Raw genomic sequence first — 20148 nt, forward strand, 5'->3', positions numbered from 1 at the left:
AATCCTACGCAACAGGCCATTAACCACTTCTTGACAGCCATGGAGATTCTATACTTTCCAAAATGTACGGTATTTGAATACTAAAATCTGCAGTTAATATTCCCTTAGTTTAGTTGAGCAGTGCGGTTGAAATTTCTATGGGTGAATTATTCACCTTAGAATATAAATAAAGCGAGAACAAATTCATTCAGTTGTTGGTGAATTCGGCTAATATTTGCTCCAAATTTAACATTTTGACTGGATTAAGTAGTTGCTCTTAACCATCACTTGGGGAGCGAGTTGAATAAAACAGATTTTTTTTTCACCGGTTGAAGAAAAAAATATGGAAATTAAACCGAAAAACAACTTGCTTACTTTGAATCAGATACTAAATCACACTGAATATCGATCAATAATCTGATTAGTTTTCATTTGTGAGAATTTACTTCGACGAAAGAAAATGTGGAATTCAATTTCTTATTTATTCAATCGAATATTAAACTATTTAGCTCGCGATACGATAATTTTATTTCTAGTTGGTGCAAGGAGTATTGCATTTAAAACCGTGATTATTATAACTCCCCCTCCGTTGCATTGTGAGAGTAAGTAAGATCACTTTCAAGTGAACCTATTTTAGCTCTGTGCGAGTAAAGGTAGGTAGAAGGGCAGAAGATTATAACTGGAGGTGGTCCTCTCCAAATTAATAAATTTTTCCTTCTTTTTCCTCCAAATGGACGAAAAGTCGAACAGAAGAGTGGTCCAGACTGGGAAATGAGACGGAAAAATTAAATTGTTCGTAGCAATCAATGTAAATTTTACTTTTTTGTTACGAGTGTAAGGCATAATGTAAAACGTAAATTTGAACAATGTAAAGTTCTTATTCTGCTACTTTGCAATTTTATGACAATTGTTCAAAAGTTGTCCGAGCTGAACCTTTAAGTTATTTGTTTTCTCCCCATACCTAAAAGTTAGTTCACTCTGCTAGCAGTTTTCATGCCTTTAGCCCCATGTGGTTAGCTTTGATTTGTAGATACGAAAGCCGTTACAATGAATTTGACCCTTGAGTCTTTTACCTGCTTCGTAACGCTGCAGATTGGAGAAAAGTGGGGATCGTAGAGCTCATTTTGATTTGAAGCACATTTCTAAGAGTTTTTCAAGGGGGTTGTGGTGTCCAAAAATAATTGCTTTCTCGTCATTATATGTAAGGTAACAGGAAAACGAATGCAAGTTACGACCAATCGCAGAAATTTGTGCAAAAAAAAAATAATTGCAAAAGGTGGCAAAGATTTATGTGTATGCTCAGCCTACGAAAAAAGTAATTTTATTAAATTTGAGAAACGGTAGGCCCTTGACTCGATGTGCACTAAGCCTTCCAGCCTCCTCTCTCAAAACGCTCCGCTGCCTCTGATCTGTGGTCTTCCCATTTAATATTTAACTGAAAGAGCTCTTTATGATTCGTGCATTAGGAAGTCTGACCCGTGATTTTTACAACAAGTCTTCATTTACAGCATGTTCAAAATCTCTATTCTTGGCCATAAGTATTTGTTTGTTCATTCTTGAGTTGTTCTTACCTAGTTGAGTTTTTTCGTTCTTACTGAACTCAGCGGATAGTCTCGATCCTTCGAGACACCTGTGGCACGGTTTGCACGTCATGAAAATGTTTTTGTTTATTATGACGTAAGCTCTCCATTTCTGAACTACAACTCCATGATTTGAATGCAGAGTAAGTATTGCGAATGGTGAATAGATGTGAGTCGGGCAAAAGTCAGTCTCTATTTCAAGGTAAGGCTTGCACTGCTTACACTGATTTGCTGTCCGAGTGAAACTCAATTACTTAGATCTTGTTTTAAGCTGAGTTGCCTCATGGATATTTCTTTAGTTGTCATGACAAAATAATTGAGTCTGGAATCAGCTTGCAAGCAAGTGATAAGTCGTACGAGTTTTGAAGACACTTGAAGAACTTATGTAATTCCAAGCTATACCATTCACTTTACTATCGCTGCAGATTTCAGCTTTTAAATTTTTCCGTTTTTTTCAGATGCATTCTTCATTTGTTAAGGCTTAACTTGAACTTGATAGAAAAGATAGTGTGAGAAGTTAGACATCTTCATGACAAGATGGTGTGTGTTAAGTTGACCTGAAGAGGTTAATGAATTAGATTTTAAACCTGGTTGAATTTAAGTGTTTCACTATTGAAGATTATCATGCATATCTATCATTTCATACGAATTTATCTGTCATGTTTGAAAAGCATCATTATCCTTTAAATTTTAGGTCTTATCCGACGTAAACTGACTGACTTACGGAGTCAAGGACGAAAACATGAACTAAGTTATTGACATATAATTATAGGAGGCGAGTTTCTTCGGTGCTGGGTCGGTGGGGGTATGACACTACATTTTAGATTTATGAACTTAGCTGATAATTTAAGTTGGCCACTGTTGTGGGTTTTTAAACCTGCTGTTTGGAGCGTTGGCACTCGACCGGATAAGAGCGAATGAACAGAGGGCTAACACTCGAGATGTCAGCTTTACGAACTCTTTACGGTGGCCCACTGACATCTTCAACTCAGTTAATAAAACAAATTGACTTGTTGACAGACTAACTGACTGACTGACAGAGTGGCTGCCTGACTGACTGAATAAGTGGCTTCCAGACAAATGAATCACTTACTTTCTGACTGACTGACTGACTTTCTGTGAGACTCATCCTTCGCAAGATCACATTTATGAATTTTATCCCCATTCGATTGGGAAATATTATACTGATACCTCACGGTGAGCTGTCAGAACTGCTCAAAACCGAAACAGCTCATTAACTAATTTACTAGTGCCATAGTGAAATTATTTGGGTAAAGTAGCAATACTTTAGTTGAAATCAGTATCAATTATTGCATTAATTTATACAAGTTAAGCCTGCACTATCGCTCTTATCATGTTTCTTTCTCCGAATTTCAGATAGTATAAAACTCAGTGGATTACTACTTTTGTTTGACTGGAAGCTAAGGATGGAGACCGTGAACTGGATGTATCTGTTGGATCCCGAGGGAATGCTGAAAATTCTAGAACTGGTGTGTAAAATTATGCACTACATCTATGTTAACCCCCCTAACTCCCAGAAGTGATTGACATGTAACTTCTCCTGACAATGTCCATACATTATCCAGAAGACAGGTGACGAAAATACTCAAACTTATCAGGTAGAAGTTGTTACCTTGATCTGACACCAAATTCTCATAACTAACTTACAAGGAAATATGTAGCAGCCAGAGGATTGAGAGAATTAACAATCAGATCTTGGAGCGAAAGGGTTAAATTCAAAGCTGACCCAAGAAATCTGACTGGCTCTCAGCAGTACGATTTCTTCCCGAATCGCACTCATTTTTGTCCCGTTTTGCATCTTCTTCTCAGTCAGGGAGAACTCGGAAAACAACAAAACAATAAACTAAATTTCAGATTTTATAATTCACAAATCGGTCTCTTTGCTATTTTTGCTACCAGATCAATACAATTTTGGTGTAGACCAAAATCCTTTACTTAGGAAAGCAAATTGAGTTGTCTTCAAACTTGCCGTACTTGTAGTGGAATTTTCAACATTTACCATTTTTGAACGACAATGCTACTCTTTTGAAGTCGCTACCCTATAATTATATATGCATAGTAATGATGGAGATAACAATCATAACGCTTGTGGAGCACACCTCTCCTGTAAGGAGTCCGTTTAAATTTTATCGGAAAAGAGGCCGAGATAGAGAATGAATTAAGATCACTAAGAGGAGATGAATTAGTAGCCTGACTGTGTAACTGAAGGTTTTGCGGAAGTCTTAAGAGACGGAGCCGCTATTATACTAGCAACTGTTTTCACGGCTCACAACCTTTATTTTAATCGCGTGCCCAAAAAGCGCCAACCACGTTGACTAATAATAGAAATATATGAGTAGCACTGGTCTATTACCTAAGCACTTTAAAAAATCAATTTTCGACCTTCTGAAGGGACGGAATCTATTAAAGACGTCAAATTGGTTCGCTTCTCCTGAATCCAGCAAATGAATTCAATGATTATGCTTTTTTTTCCAACTGTATAAATTCTTTTCTTAATTGCAGGCCCTTCTGTCCGCCGCTGTGGCATGTACTGCTCAGTACCACAAGGATGCAGATCTATCAAACCTGCCTGACTGGCAAACAAACAGGTTAAACTTGTTTTATGTGGTGTTTATTGCCGGACTTGTGACAGTTATTATCGTGTTTGTCAGCTTTCTGTTCAACTTGGATAAGAGATGTGGATCACCGAGAGGATGGAGATTTTTTGTAAGTACCCAATCAGTTTTGTTGTGGGCCGGAGACAAGCTATGAAATGGCTAGCATAATTTATACCTTAACAGAGGGTTTGGGTCCTGAAATAGGGTCATTGCGTTGTGGTGCTGGGCGAGAAACTCAATTTTCACTGGCCCCTCCCCATCCCGGAGAACACTGAGATGAGAACGAAAGGATTTACTGAGGGAGTTGGATAGGTGAGAGCTAGCAGGGGGGGAAATGCCTTTCCAGCGAGTGCGAACTAAACGTGGTACACTCTTTCAGTTCAATTTTTCAGGCAAACATCTTTATGTATCTCGCTTTTTTAATTCAACGAAAAGTTCTAGTTTTTCTCAGTTTAGAAAGGAGACGAGCCAGTTACCAACTATGTCAATGGCTAAATAAAGTTTATTTTAAAACATAACCGAGCTCTCCCCCCCTCCCCCACCGCCACTGACACGTCTGTGCCTAAAAAAGTACTCTCGACCTTGGTCAAATCCTTAATACATTTTTGTGTTTTGCTTCTTTTTAGGTGACTTTGTTCTCACTGACCTGGGCTATACTCTGTGCTGTTTCATCAGGACTGTTGGGTGAGGTGCTGTACAGACTTCAGGAAGAAAACTGGAACACATCCAAGGATGACCGCATTCAGTGGCGCTACCAACATGCTCAAGCAGCTGTGGTACTGAATAATGTGGCAACGGGCGTGACAAAGGGGAGGGGTCTGTGGCGTATATCGCTGTCCCACATCTTTCCTTATCGAGAAAAAATATTGATAATTTATGACGAGAGGAAATGAACTTTTGTTTTCTTCTTTATGATAGATAAACGATCTAGCATGCCCCCATGACGCTACTATTCGATCCCTTCAAAGGCAAATCTCGTCTGACCAAGCAGTACACTTAACAATATTATTGTGCGAAACGTACCGATATTCCAGAGTTTCGCAGGCGCCTGATTTACTGGAGTTAATGTGAGTTCGTCATGAATGGACTGCAGAAAAAATTTTTCACCACAGAGAATTTAGGCGGTGGGGAAACCGCCTTTTTCAGAGGAACAAATTATTTTGGCGATCGTCATGAAAGGGGGCGTAGTGTGAGCTGTGATTGCCTAGTAATTGTGTTGTATTACAACAAAGTGGAGAAAAAATTAAATTTACTTATTAGATCAATGCAGAAAACTGAAGATAAGTTCCACCTTATGAAATTCTCACTGGGCCCGATATCACGTTCTCGGATTTGGTTTAGCGCTTGACTAATCACTTTTTCATCCCTGCTGGGGTCTCTGATATCACCAAGATCCAAATCACAAGTTATTTCCTTGGACATGGCTTTTGGTGTGGAGTATGTATCCTTAATTTAACTTGGTCTTCATGTTATCTAATTACTTTTTTCGCTTTTTAGGTTATTGGTTTTCTGTCTTTCCTGGCGTTTCTTGTGGACAGCATACTTCACTATCGAATCACCAAGTCAACCCAGTGATAGATAGAAAAAACATTAAAATTGAAAATCAGGCTTCGTACATATAAAGTAATAATAAAAAAAAAAACTTACACATGCGTTTGAAGTTCTCATACTGCTTGCATAGGCTATCACGCAACATGTTCCCAATTTCCTTTTAGCCTTGCTAACGAAACATCACCCATGGAACTCTATTGTAATAATAAACAAGAACGAAATCAGACAGACTTCGTTTGATCTTTCGTATAAATATAATAGTAATTATGCAAAATAAACCTTTCTGGAAGTTTTATTTGACTAGCTATGACATATATCGAGACCTTTTTGCTCCCAGTTCGAACATAAAAGTTGTAATTATTTATATGCCATATCCACGAGGTAGAAAGTCTACCGACAGGGGTATCGATTTAACAATAAAATGTCATTTTCAATATTCAAATTTGCTGTCGTTTTGCGTTTAGCTAGTTGGACTTAAAACATTTCCTTCCTTCATTCGGCTTCGTGTCCCTTAACTGTCTATCAAGTCGTCGTTGAGTTATGAGATCAGGGTGATTATGTAATGTACCCTCCTTCCCAGGGTCTCTCATCCTCCCGCCCCTGGAGCGCGGGACAGGGGGCGGGAAGATGAGATACCCTGGGAACGAGGTTGATATAAATGATCACTGAGTTTTTGCTGTAAAACCAAGGTCGATCTGAGATGTATCACTCGGTAGACACACTGTATTCCACTCATGGCTCCACACGACTGTTTTCTTTGAGAAGTAATGTATTTTTCAAAAACATTAAACTCTAAAGGGACGTAGGTAACTTTATCTCTTACCGTAATCCTTTAAAAAAATAAATACTTTTAAAACGAACCAGACATCGTTACTTCTGACTGGTCTTAAAAATAAAATCATGCAAGTCAATAAAAACATCTAATGAATCCCTTATCTTCAACAGCTGTACGGATTGCAAGTGGACAATATCCAAACAGACATCCTACAAAGTGCTCAGAAACTTACCACAACTGAAAACATATTCTTGTTTTCTCGCTAACACTCAGTCCAAAAGCTCAAGTTGGTTAGTTTGCTCGAGTTTAAACGCCCTTGAAGAGCTCTGCACTTTTGCTAAGGGCTGCATAGAGGATGATAAATGAACCAATTTTAAGATTCTTAACATAAATGAGACATATTTGTTATCTACCTCTTTCAAACTAACCCTAAACAGTAAAACATCTCCATATAAAAATAGCACTCACCCCTCAAACAAAAAATACTCTTAACTGCAAGAGTAACGGCATAATTTTAATTTCCAAAAAGCTTAAGGGTGGCATGCAATGTCAAAAAAAAAAGCAGTTTGCTGTATAAAACTACAAAGACTGAAATTGTCGAACTGAGACAATCTCACTGAACCGAAATGATAAATCAATCAGTGCTAAGTGAAACAGGGAAGGTTTTGGGTTTCGAATGTCAAGTTAAGGTAATTAATGTCCAATGGCATTATGTGTCTGGTCAGACTGAGAACATTTCAGTGGACAGTTATTAATTGCCGACTAACCTTTTGGCCTGGGTGTGGTAGATTTTTGATCGTATTTATTGTATGTAGAGCCTACGATATAAGAATCATCTGGCACGCATATGGTTCCACCGAATCGCTGACTTGGGTGAATAAATCAAGGTAATTCATCAAAGGGGTCATAGCGAATTTTCACAGAATGAAAGAATGGTACTTAAAGATATTCTCGTGAAAATACAGTTTGCTTTTGTACGTAGGTATGTAGATTAAGTAAATCAAAAACTCTGATTTCAGACCAAACTTGCACGAAGTTCAAAATTTCAAATGCCACATAATTATTTCCGTTTATTTTGAAATTGCATTCTTCATGTTTTTATTTTTTGGCAAAGATTTGGCAACAAGAGTTGCAAAATTCGCTACCAAATGGCTTTTTTGAGTCACTCATTTTGCTGCAACCTAACTGGTTACTTTAAGCAAACTATGAATTCTGATTTCTTTTTTGTTTTAGTGTTCTAGTTTAGATGGGTTGAAAAGGCATCGATTAAGGCGGAAAATAGAGCGATTCGTGCATAAATCGCATTGCTATAAGCCAATCAGATTGCCACAGGATGGCAAGGACCACCACTGATTTCAACGGTGATGTGATAGATAAATAAATGCAATCTCACAGGGCCATTAACACAATGGACCTCGTTTCTACAAATAGGAGCTTTCAAAATCAATGTTCTCTCTGTCATATCTACCTTTAAGATTCTCAAAAATTGTATAAGAATTAGGTTCATGCCTGAGCTGGTGTGATAGACGTCTTCTTAATCCTGACTCCATACTTAACACAGTGCTAATGATCATCGGTTTTTGTTTTTCCTTCTTCAAGTATCAAAACTGTTAGACACGGAAACGCCAAGGATGCAAAAAAAAATCCTTAATCTGGGATAAAGACCTCTTAATGATAAATGAGTTTGTAAGCAATACTAACCGACAATGTAAGTTCCGTCCGCCGGGGGGGAAACTCAATGAATTAACCACTGAAATAATCCTCTTTTTTCTACCACTAGATTATCATACTTTACACATTAGCAGTACCACTGAAAGCTGCTGAGTATAACATTGGCTACATATGTCGGTTTTTATACCCTGAGAATGACATAACTGATTCACTTGGACCGAGTGGTTTCACTTGTCACTAAAAAAGCATATCTTAACTGCGAACTACATATTTTAGGAGTAGAAAGATCATCGCAGTTTATCATGTACACAACTAAAGTAAATGTAACAAAATTACGCCTAATGGGATTTGACTCCGATAACGATGCAGCGCTTTTTCAAGCCATGTGGAGCTGGTCGTCATGCGAGTTTGTAACATACCGATGAAAGATGAACACTGTAGAGGGAACTTTTTGAAAGAAAAATCTCTGATCTTTTGAATAAAGATCTACATACAAAAAACTAGTAAAAGGTAATTCATAACTGTAATGATTTTTCTTCTAATCGCTATTCAATTGAATTTTATTTTCAAATATCGCGCGAGGAACTCCAAAATTAGCGTCTCGTACATCTTATAGCATAGCTGATGTTTTTGATGGCTGATGTCAACTCCATCAACTGTCGAATTAAAGACGATTTATGACCTATTAAGAGAAGAACGAGAGAAACACCCCCAGCTCTAAGGTTTCATAACTTTCGACCTTTACTGTATGAAATTGCTTATAGAGTAAGAGTGTCCATCTCAAACAGGCGCATTCTAGAAGAAAGAATACTGTGTGCCGCTCAGCATTATTCATTGAAATTCAGTGCGCGAAAACCTGTTACTTAGCTCTTGAGCCGAGTGGCGAAGGCGGAAAGCACGTCCCGTTCGAGGATTGCATTGTGTTAAAACCACTGTGCATTTTTCTTATTCCATTAGAACATTTCTCAGCGCCACCGAGATGCATTTTCCAGGTTGTTTATGACAAGCGAATGTCGTCTTGGGTACAGGTACCGCGCTTTCAGCTCTACAATTTGCTACCTTCAGACAGTGATGGATCATGATGCATCACTTCTACACACCCGGTTCATACTTTCGAGCGTAAACAATGCGCCACCCTTCCGGTTTTGTCGCTGTGACCCCTTGAGGGCAACAGATTTACGGATTTTGCGGATTAAATCAGTAATCATATTACAAAGTGAAGTTCTACGTGTGAAATCAGAGCTCACAAACTCTCGCCGAGATCGAAGCGTGGATCTGTAAAGAAGTGAAGAAGTAAGATTACCTCCGGCAGAAAGAAGTTTATTATTTGAAGCTCACTCTTCAAGCCTGAAGGAAAATTCTGTGTAAAGATGCGTTGGACAATTTTACTCGTGTTTGTTTTATACTTTGCAGCCACAGAGGAAGCTATCGCAGGTAAGCCAGTTGAATAGAGATTATTCACACTTTTCTATCCGTTTTCAAGGCTTTGGTTTTGTTCATGAGAGGGAAAATCCGTGAATTTTGTAGCTTTCCACGATACATTCGGAATATGTTCTTAGATACGCCGCCACGGTTGAAAACAAGAATCAGAGTCGATTTCAATTCCACTTGAAGGCAAAAAATGTTCTTCGTCTCGTACAGCGGGTGGCAATTAACCCTTATTCATAGCTAACATAAGCCCATTATGGGATAGAGAAACTTAAGTTTAACGCCTCTAAACGGTTAAAAAAAAGTCGGAGTTGCTGTAGATATTAATACTAGCGAATTCGTGCGGTCATGAAGCATTCCTTGATAGTTGGGGGAACCAAGGCCGGAAAACCGAAGACTGTTTCTCCATGGCCAAAGGCTGTCTTGACGTATTTCAGTTTGCTTTTTAGATTAGTACACTATCGCATCCTCCCACAAGTACCAGATTTCGGTTAATACCTCTAATTAGCTCTCTTCAAACACTTGTATTCTCACTGAGTTTGTATCCGAATGAAATGAAATCTCTGAAGGCGGGCTTTTTTCATGTTACAGCACGAGATGCGTGCGGTTTACAAAATATTTGTGGCTCTTAATTCATCTTCTCCTTGACAAGACTGAGTGATTTTAAAACGAACAGAGTTAGTTTTCGTTCTCTAAAACTATCTCACTCTGAAATTTGTGGCAAAAGTTTTAATTAACAAGGAAAATATACGTGATTTATGTCCATGTAGGCAAGTTAGCAATGAATACTCGTTTCTCATAAACAAAGCTCAACTTGTATTCTCATCTTGCAAACTGTGCATTGATTGCTCTGCACTTAAATAAGTAAAACTACACTTTTTCTGTCAAACAGTATTCCATCATTTTCATTTAAGCTAGTGTGAATGGCTAAAAGAACCTAAACTTTAGGTCAGCCAAACTGTCGACCAAACTAACAAACATGGAACAAAATACAAAATTTGAACCCAAGTTTTGCATCATTTTGCGAATGCATCCAATCGAATTTAGTGGATCGACCTCTCTCGACTTTCGGTCTTGATTACACATCTTTGACACATGAGTGAAACTGTAGTGAACCGTTCAAATCTTTCACTACTGACAATACGAGCGTTTAACCTCCGCGGCATGCTTTGTAAATGGGGGAGGATGTTGTGATAGTTTTCACTGATCATTCTCTTGACATCTTTAACTACAGAGAATTACAGCTCCTGCAGTAACTTGGGTTAAGAGACAACTGAACATCTTGGCTTTGAATGAATACAAATTTACTCAATGAAAGCCCGCATTTACAGCAACGCGAAAACTGATCCGAGTGAAGCCGTGGAGGTTTACTTGTCGGTCAGTTTGTCTGAAAAGCTAATTGACACCAGACTATAACTTTAAAGGTGCACTTTTGTCAAATCAATAAACTCGTTGAGGTTGTTGAGTATTTCGACAGAATAGCGATAATTTTTCCAACTAAATATCCTGCACTGAGAAGAATTCAGTTCTAGCAAGTTACAAGAAGACATAAAGAAACTTGTAAAATGAGGATTCTGTTAGTCGGCTCTCGATGTGTAATTAGCTTATCACTCTATCGCAGGTAGATGGGCGAAGTTTGAAATATTTCGACGAGCTTAGAATAATGTCTTAAGCTGTAATAGAAGTACCAGTCCTGACTGAACTAAAATTTATCTTACATTACACCGTCATACTAAGAATTGCCGAAAATGTTGTTCAGTGACTGCTCCAACAGAGTGCCCGACTGCAGTTAGAAGTAACACAAGCACTTTCTGAGATAATTCGCGCGTTGTCGTTCATCGAACGAAATTTTAATCCATCGCCTACTCTATAAAATACCTACGAGTTGAATCACATTTAAGACGAGTAAATCAGTTCACTAGGACCTCGATGTAGAGCATTATTCCAGTAAAACAGGCCTCCTGTTCTGTGATCAATCGATCAGCAGTGAGATGTCGGCTGTCCAAAGTGATGAATAGCTTCAGACAGGTCATTATTTTTCATTAGCAGTTAATTAATTTACTTTTGACAGTTTCCGCCTGCTCGCTATTGTTGCAAAGTAAACACTCTGACTTAGAATTGAATACTCTCCTCTCTACGACCATCCACCTGACACAAGAAAGTTGGGGAGGGTGGCTCAAAGATAATGAGCGCCCACGACAACCGTTCACAAAATAAACGGGAAGAAAATTAAGAATCGTTCCAAATCTATTGCAGAAAATGTAACATTCAATTAAGAAAACATGTGTAGAAAGATCAGGTTTCTCCGTGAACGACTGATTTAGAAACTCGCCAGCGGCAATTGCCATCAGTGACTGAAATTTAATTATGAAGTACCCGAAGAAACCTTTATTTTTATGTCTTCATTCTGTCGCTCTGATGTTTCCACAGTAATGGTCTTTGCAGGAGTTCTTGTCATTTTACCGTTTCGCTTCTTACCCAGAGACTTTCTTTAGGGTGTTGATTTTGAAACCTTTCAAGTGACGGCCTTTCATTACCTTTTCGAATAAAACCATTTCTAATTGGCGTTACTTTGAAATAGGAGAGCAGAGTCAGCCCTAGACCCCGACGTTCTTCGCTTGAGGAACTGGTTTTGAGTAAGATGAAAAGAGTTAAGCATAGTCATTTGTGTACACTTTACAAATTTATAAAATATGCTAATAGATCCGCCTTGACTCATATTGTGAGACCAACGCATACTGACTGACCGACTCATCACTGGCTCACTCACTCACTGACTACCAACTTACCGACATGACATGCTGACAGACTCACTGACTGACTGAATGACTGACTGACCGGTAGAGCAACCATCGTGACTCTCGTATCTTTCCTGTAGAAAAAGACGGAAAACGAAACTTTCTATTATTTTTTAGATTGCTTATCACCACTTGGCCTAGCGTCTGGCTCAATACATGACTCCCAGCTTTCAGCATCTACATCCATGAGCGACTGGTTGCTGCCGTCTGCAGGGCGACTTCATAACAATTTGTAAGTACCATCGACACAAGAATTGAACTTAACGTTTTGAGTTTATGACGTTTGATAACATGCGAAGAGATTAAAAATACATTAGAGGGTTCCAAAAGTCTGTACAACTAATTCAATAGTTTAGTTTGCATCGGATGGCTTAAAAAGTGGAGCGAGTATTCTGGACTAATTACGCTGCCGGCGAAGTCAAGCAAAACCAATGCAAACCCGGATTACTTTCAAAGAAAGCAAAAATTCATATACTTGCAGCTATGTCTGTCGAGGTTTTCATGTAGCTGAAAAAAGCTAACTTTCATGGCAACTTGATAAAACCACTGAACAACACCAGACTGTTAAATACAACAGATTGATGCCTTAACTTGATTTCATCTTAGAACGTCGAGCTCATTCGGGGCCTGGTGCGCAGAAGACGTAGACTTGGATCAGTGGTTTCAAATTGACTTACTGAGGACAACAAACGTGTCAGCGGTTGCTTCTCAGGGAATTGACATAATCATGGCAGGTTACTGGGTGGCGTCATACTCTTTGAACTACAGTTGTGATGGAATCAAATGGCATTCTTACGCCATACAAGGAGCACCTGTTGTAAGTAAAACTTAGTTGCTAGAAACCCAATAGATACAGAGGACTGGGGTTAGCGCGCTGGAATTCTGATTGATGGACCTGGGTTTTAGTCCTCTTACAGTAGTACCTCTCTCTCTCTCTCTCTCTCTCTCTCTCTCTCTCTTCTCTGTCCAGGAGTATAAATGGGCATCAACACCGTCAGTTTGTATGTATATTAAATCACCTTGGGTTAAATGAGTCACTTGGCTTTCGTGCAGACTTAAGTGACTGTGATCGACCTTTTGTTTTATTGGCAGATATTTCAAGCAAATAATGATTCTGATAGTGCGGTAACGAACACACTCTCACCTTCTATATTGGCGCGGTTCATTAGAGTGTTGCCCTTGGAATGGAATCAGCTAGAAACCATTTGTCTCAGACTGGAATTATATGGATGCGAAATGAACCAAGGTAAAAGGGGAAAAAGGCTGATAGTTTCTAAAGAAACTGTTTGGGGCTGCGTCGGTGAGGGTAACGAAATAATTTGGATATATCAACAAAGTTGAAATGGTAAATTGGCCACCGTAACGATTACAAAAGCTGACGTTTCGAGCGTTAGCCCTTCTTCGGAGCGAATAGAGGAACTGTGGGTTGTCTGTGCTTTTAAAGGCAGAAAATGGAGCTACGTTATTGGTGGGAACATGGCAACGAGAAAAACACGAATGAATTAGTGGAATGAAAAGCGTTCGTTGATACCTAGGGGATTTAGACTGCCGGTTTGAAAGATGAGCTTTTGTTCAAGAGTTTTACGGCTTTCCGTGCTACCTAAGTGTAAGGTGTACCTTGCACTTAAGTAGCACGGAAAGTCGTAAAACTCTTGAACAAAAGCTCATCTTTCAAACCGGCAGTCTAAATCCCACAGGGATCAACGAACGCTTTTCATTCCACTAATTTATTCGTGTTTTTCTCGTTGCCATGTTCCCACTAATAACGTAGCTCCATTTTCTGCCTTTAAAAGCACACACAACCCACAGTTCCACTATTCGCTCCGAAGAAGGGCTAACGCTCGAAACGTCAGCTTTTGTAATCGTAACGGTGGCCAATTTACCATTTCAACTTTGTTGATATATCCTAAAAGGGGAAAAGCAAAGGTCAATCTATTAAGATTGAACTGTCAATTCTTGAAAGCTTGAAAGAGAAGTTGTTTGCGTTAAATGGAAATTATTTGCTAGGAGGGTCCTGGTAAAAAATTTACAATGCTTCCGAAATAAGTGGTCAACAGCCAATCAAAATCATAGTGAAAAACTCAGTGTACCGATGAAAACCTCAAGGAGAATAGAACACCATGACTAAGCACGGGAAAACTGAGAAACCAAATCACAGTTGGTCAAGATCTGATTTCAAGTCTCTGAATTAGTTGTAATGAGCTGATCACAATTGCTGTAATAAATGTCGTTATTACACGACTCGGGCAGTCAGAGGGCAAATAACTAAAATTAACCAATCAAAATGCTCTATTGCCGGTCAATATTCTCTTTGTATTGGAGCGGGCACTGTCCCGAATGGTCCCGAATGGTCCCGAATGATACCGCACTTGTGTCCCTTTGAACTTCAGTCGTATAATAAATCTCTTATTAACCAAGCTTGCTCGGGACCGTACTGGAAGAATATCGGCCCTCAGTCTTTTTTTACGGACCTCGCTGCGCTCGGTCCCTACTGTGAAGACCCCGGGCCGATATTCTCCCAGTACGGCCCTCGCGCTTGGTTAATAAGATATATATAGAGACTTGAGAGAAAGAAAACTAAACCAGTATCTTTGAAATATAATACACAAGTTACAGTTTTTAGAGCAAAAAGGAAAAACTGATTTTTTTTTTTAGTTAACTGACAAAAATGTTCTTCTTCAATTTCAGCCTGTCCACATCCTACCAAGGATACAGGTGCAGTGTCACCAAGTCCGGCAACAGCAGAGTCTTCTTTCGTAACCAAGGCCCCATTAACTGGTTTGCCTCCAAAATTTTCAACGCTGAGTTCTGAGTCGGAGAACAAGTCACAGATCACTGACAGCGTAGCCACTGATAAAACTACAATTCCCATCGGTAAGGTGATCGCTTCGGTGAAGTCCTTAGTAAATGGCGGTATTACTGATACCGAAAACTTCTCGCGGTCCTCTGCCGAGCTATACTGAAATTATTTAAAAACTTCATTAAGGTTGTAACAAATACAACCAACACGGACTTGTCTACAGGAAATGGTATCTTTCCGACCAGACAAGTGTTGAAACAAAAACGTCTGTCCAGTGCTTTGCAATATTTACTCTATATTCTACAGTAAACAGAAAAGAATTGCCCAACAAATCTCCTGCAGTGCAGTTGCAGTGCAATAATTCAAAAATCAAACTTGTCTTTTAAATTTTAAAGTACCTCATTAATTTCTTTCACCACGGTTCTCCACAGCATGTTCATATGCCCTTGGAATGCAGTCTGGTGCAATTAACGAGTCGCAAATAAAAGCTTCGTCTTTCGACAGTCTTTGGACTCGACCATCCGAAGCAAGACTTCACAATCAGTGGTTAGTTATGGGGGACGCTAAATTGACCAATCAGAGCGCGCGCTTTACTTTGGTTATGTTATAAAATCGTTTTCTACTTGAAAAGAACATCTTCCGAGTTGCCAGTCGATTAGATCGTCTGGTTGGCATCTTTAGGCAAATATATTGATAAATATATTAATAAATGTATTAATAATTAACTGATTCCTAGTCAAAGTTAGCGCGTGCGCACACCTTTAACCCAAGAAAAATTCAATTTTCTTTGACGGAGTTACTGAAGTGATAACCTTCCTCTAATTTTGCAAGAAATTTACTGCGGGTAATATCATTTGTTACTGACCAAAAGTTTTCAGTTTAAAGTCTTAAACCAAAAAGAATGGAAAATAAATTGAGTGATCAGAGTCAATTCCAATCTTACAATTCCAATCTTACATGACCATTAGATGGCCAAGGAATGTAATTCTCCTCGTGAACTGCTCGCTACATTCTTCCAGGATATCCACGAAATTTTCTGATCAAACTGTTCTCTTTTTCCTTTCTCTCCATGTTTCTCTCCAGGAGTCTCAACCATAGATCGCTGGGGGGCTGGTGTGCAGCAGATGGGGACATGAACCCTTTCTTGCAAGTGGACTTGTTGAACAACTTTATTGTCACTGCTATAGCAACACAAGGTGTTCCGGCAAACGGAAACATTGCTTTAAGATACAAACTTAACTACAGCTGTGATGGGATAAATTGGTTTGAATATCAAGAAGGAACGGTGAGTCCAAATCATGACATTTGTCATGAAAGGGTCTGACTTGACCCCTGGCAGTCAAGGGTAATAAGTTGCCATGGATTATCTTGGGAAGAAGTAAGGCCTGGAGCACTTTTTAACAGAGTAATCACAATGACCAATCAGTGTAAAAGATGATGTCTCCAGGAGCCAATGAGAACTAAAGTGAAAACATGTCAACTGCCTGAGGTGGAGCTTCGAGTTTTCGAGACCAAATAGAAAGTAGATGCAAATAAGAAAAACTAACACAATCCCGGATTACCCACGACACTAAATAGATAAATTGAAAAATGGCTCTTTATAGATTGCGTCCTCGCATTTTTATCCTATTTGGCTATTAATACTTGCTGTGGCAAAATGTTTTGGATCGTGTACTTTGACTGACATTCGCATCACATTCTTATCTCTCCAGGTATTTGAAGGTTATCGCAAAAATCTGCGAGCGCGACAAAACAAGCTACCAGTGCCCTTTAAAGCTCGGCTAGTGCGAATTCGACCGCTTCTCTCAAGGCAGTACGAAATACCATGTGTGCGACTCGAAATCTATGGATGTAGAACAGCTAATTCAGGTAATTATAAGTGTAGTACTTATTTTGTAATAACTCGTCAATAACATCGCACAAGGAAGTCATTTAAAGTATTTAAGTTTTTCCAGATACACTTCGCATCACCCATCAATTCAACAAACAGAAGGGGATTGCTTTTCCTCAATGAATCACGACCTTTCTTACTGCCTTTTAAATACGCCAGATAGTCGACAAAAAGTCATGAAAATATGTCAGCTTAACAAACAAACCACAAACTCTAAAAGTAAATTAATAGATTAATTTACCAGTCAGAGGTTTCATTTTACTTCACAATTAATTGATCATTTAACATTCAATAAATCAACTGAATGAGATTGATTGTCATAAAACCTAACCCAAAGTAATCTCAGCGGTCAATCAGAAAGGAGCTACGCATGTGTCATGTTTATTCTTTGATGTATTCATATTTCAGTTTGTGGAACAAAGAATCAACTGAACACCGCGATAAACCCTGATCAACACTCTTCTGCGAACACCAAGACCCAAACAATTCATAAGACAACGTCAAGACGGAATCAAAGCCCTACAAGACCAAAGGACATGATTGTAATTGTGCGAGATCATCCAAGTAACGATTCGTTAGGTTATAACTTCATGCCATCTTCAACAGAGCAACATAACATTTTCAGTTTATTACTTCCTCTTACTTTGCTCCTCGCAATACTTACTCAGTGATTAATAATGAGAGTCCTAAACATTTTTACTTCGAAAAAGTATAAGAAAAAAAGTGATAAGTTTTGGTTCAGTAATCACGGAAGACGTTTCACCGAGGGTCTGTGGACTGAGTAGCATCCCAAGCAAGGGAAAGTTAACTAAAATCTGCCTAATGCCATTATTGTAAATATTTTTCACTATTAATTGTAGCTTGTGGCGTTAGCGCGCAAAGGAGATGGAGAGCGATTCCAGCGATCCAACTTCAGCTCACTACTCGCTCCCTTCGCTCTTTACGCGCAAATACTGATGACAGTCTCACTTCACCCTCCCATTTGTGCGCCAGGCCTGCCGGCCGAATAAGATTAGTGCTTACGTTTCAGCTTTATGTAAATACTAAAATTGCTCGATAAAAGCAAAGTCAAGTCGATGTTATTTAATGCTGTTAAACAAACCCTACTTGCTGTTACTCTCGTTGGGTACAAATTGGTGAGAGTTCTTCACCGTTGTATTATTCTGATAGACAAGAAATCATGTTGCGCATTGATTGAAAATCAATTGACCATACTCACAAGAACAAGACACAAATCATGAGGCACAGACGTATAGGTTTGGCGTCGTGTCGAGGTGTCAAAATCTGTACTTGTCGAGAGACAGAATAATTTCATGATAAGGACGACTGGCACATATACTAGACTTCAAAACAGCAAACCTCTTAAATTCAGGAATACTTTGAAAATGTTAAATAAAGAGTATTTTTCGATTCTGAATCGTGACAAATTTATTATTACCGCCATTTTGATATAAACCTCGACGACACAAGGGGCTGAAATATTCTTCTCCACTAAGCGAGATTTGAGAATCGATGGTCAAACTGTGATGACCAGGTCAGTGGAATCTGGCCTGTAATATTACAGGCAGAAAATTACCTCCCCTCCCACGAAAACGAAACACCATAGAATGGTCATGGTAATGGAACACGGAAGCAGCATTATAAAGGGCGGCACCCGGGAGGCAGAGGGGCACAAAATTACAGGAGGCCTGTGAACCTTTTATTCCCCCAACCGTCCCCCCCCCCCACTCCTCCCCCTGCATTAGTGCATTGTTGGCTGTACCATCATTCATTGCGTGACATTATTTCAGACATGAAAGGTCCGCATAACGAGCCTCACGCCGTTAGCAACCAAAAAAAGTCTAGGTATCCAGCAGAGAATCCGTACTTTTAGTCCGCATTCTCTGCTGGATACCAGTGGCTTGCTTGGGTAAAATTTTTGATCGTATTTCGCTCCTAATCTGATAGAGGCGTCAACTTTTACACAATCATGTAATCATCCTATGGCGTGAAAATGTAATTAAAGAAGCCGTATCCGAAAAAAGTGTACATGGCCGGCGCTTAAAAATAGTGACAAGACAAAGCGCTCGCCCGGAGTGTGTTGCGGCAGTTACAGTCACGTCGAAGAAACATTTCTTAGTCAATGCTTGCGGATTTAGTTAACTTCATTAATACTAACATAGGCTGCGACGCTTATTTACTACGACATTTAACTGGCGGCCTGAGTGTTTTGTTTTCTAATCAATTTTACCAGATTTTTGTTTTCGGATCGGAAACAAAGTAAATTCCAGAACCGACGACTTTTTTTCCGCTGTGTTCGGAATCTTTGACAGCTGACGCTTGGTGCTGTAATTTTTGAGCATCCGGTTACCAGTTATTGGGAATAAACTCGGCGTATTACAACCTATAATTTCTTTTGCTGTTTAACGCAGAGTCCACAATACATGGCGGCTTTTTCTCACTGATATTTTATGTCGCATTTATAGTTTACACACTGTTCCAGTTTTTTTAAACGATATTCATGCAGTACACATAAGATTCTTTGTCACTGGTCTTCATATGACCTATATTGGTGCCGGAATCCTCTAGATAGTTGCGAGAGATTACAGACATTATAGGTAGGATGTGATTAACGCACTGGTGTTGAAAATCTCTTTGCGCTACCTCCTCCGCAACGATGATTAAAATCGTGAATAAACAGAGACCGGGGGTAATAATAATTGTTTTCAAATCAAGATAGATGTTGAACAAGCTGACAAAGCTTTTAAACAGACAAAGACCAACTTTCGTTTAATGACACGTTACGAACAAGTTTAAACTCCCTTGAACTTTAACAGGGTTCGTACTGTCTTGCAAGTCTGTTAATTTCAGGGCAAGTCCCCCAATGAATTTAACCAATCCTTAGAAAGTCCTTGAATTTTTATATTCTAAAAGCTTCTTGAGAGGGGTGGGACGTTGACTTTTTCCGAAAAACCAACTTAAAATACTGAGTCAAGCGCTGTGCGCTAGGGTGGTTTGGAAATTAACATAGAGCGCGGTAGATCCAGTAATGCGTTATTGACTAAGCAGGAAAACTCA

General features: G+C 39.1%; 2 protein-coding genes across 3 annotated transcripts; both read left to right on the forward strand.

Annotated features, from left to right (window-relative positions):
• Window positions 1-15: 15 nt before the first annotated feature.
• Window positions 16-5790, forward strand: LOC148734880 (uncharacterized). 2 transcript variants are annotated; one of them, XM_088753409.1, is made up of 4 exons: window positions 16-3049; window positions 4083-4286; window positions 4804-4953; window positions 5675-5790. In XM_088753409.1, the coding sequence occupies exons 1-4, from the start codon at window positions 2987-2989 to the stop codon at window positions 5750-5752; spliced, it is 495 nt and encodes a 164-aa protein (XP_088609535.1). In that variant the 5' UTR covers window positions 16-2986; the 3' UTR covers window positions 5753-5790. The 2 variants fall into 2 exon arrangements, with proteins under 2 accessions (XP_088609535.1, XP_088609534.1); XM_088753408.1 differs by lacking the exon at window positions 5675-5790 and having other exon boundaries at window positions 4804-5616.
• A 3256-nt stretch (window positions 5791-9046) lies between these two features.
• LOC111333478 (lactadherin) lies at window positions 9047-18508 on the forward strand. Its single transcript, XM_022939051.2, has 9 exons — window positions 9047-9608; window positions 12518-12632; window positions 13007-13217; window positions 13493-13646; window positions 15089-15274; window positions 15632-15746; window positions 16284-16485; window positions 16913-17069; window positions 17500-18508. The coding sequence occupies exons 1-9, from the start codon at window positions 9545-9547 to the stop codon at window positions 17760-17762; spliced, it is 1467 nt and encodes a 488-aa protein (XP_022794786.1). The 5' UTR covers window positions 9047-9544; the 3' UTR covers window positions 17763-18508.
• Window positions 18509-20148: the final 1640 nt, after the last annotated feature.

Source organism: Stylophora pistillata, chromosome 3 (genome assembly GCF_964205215.1).
Source record: "Stylophora pistillata chromosome 3, jaStyPist1.2, whole genome shotgun sequence".
Lineage (NCBI taxonomy): Eukaryota > Metazoa > Cnidaria > Anthozoa > Scleractinia > Pocilloporidae > Stylophora > Stylophora pistillata.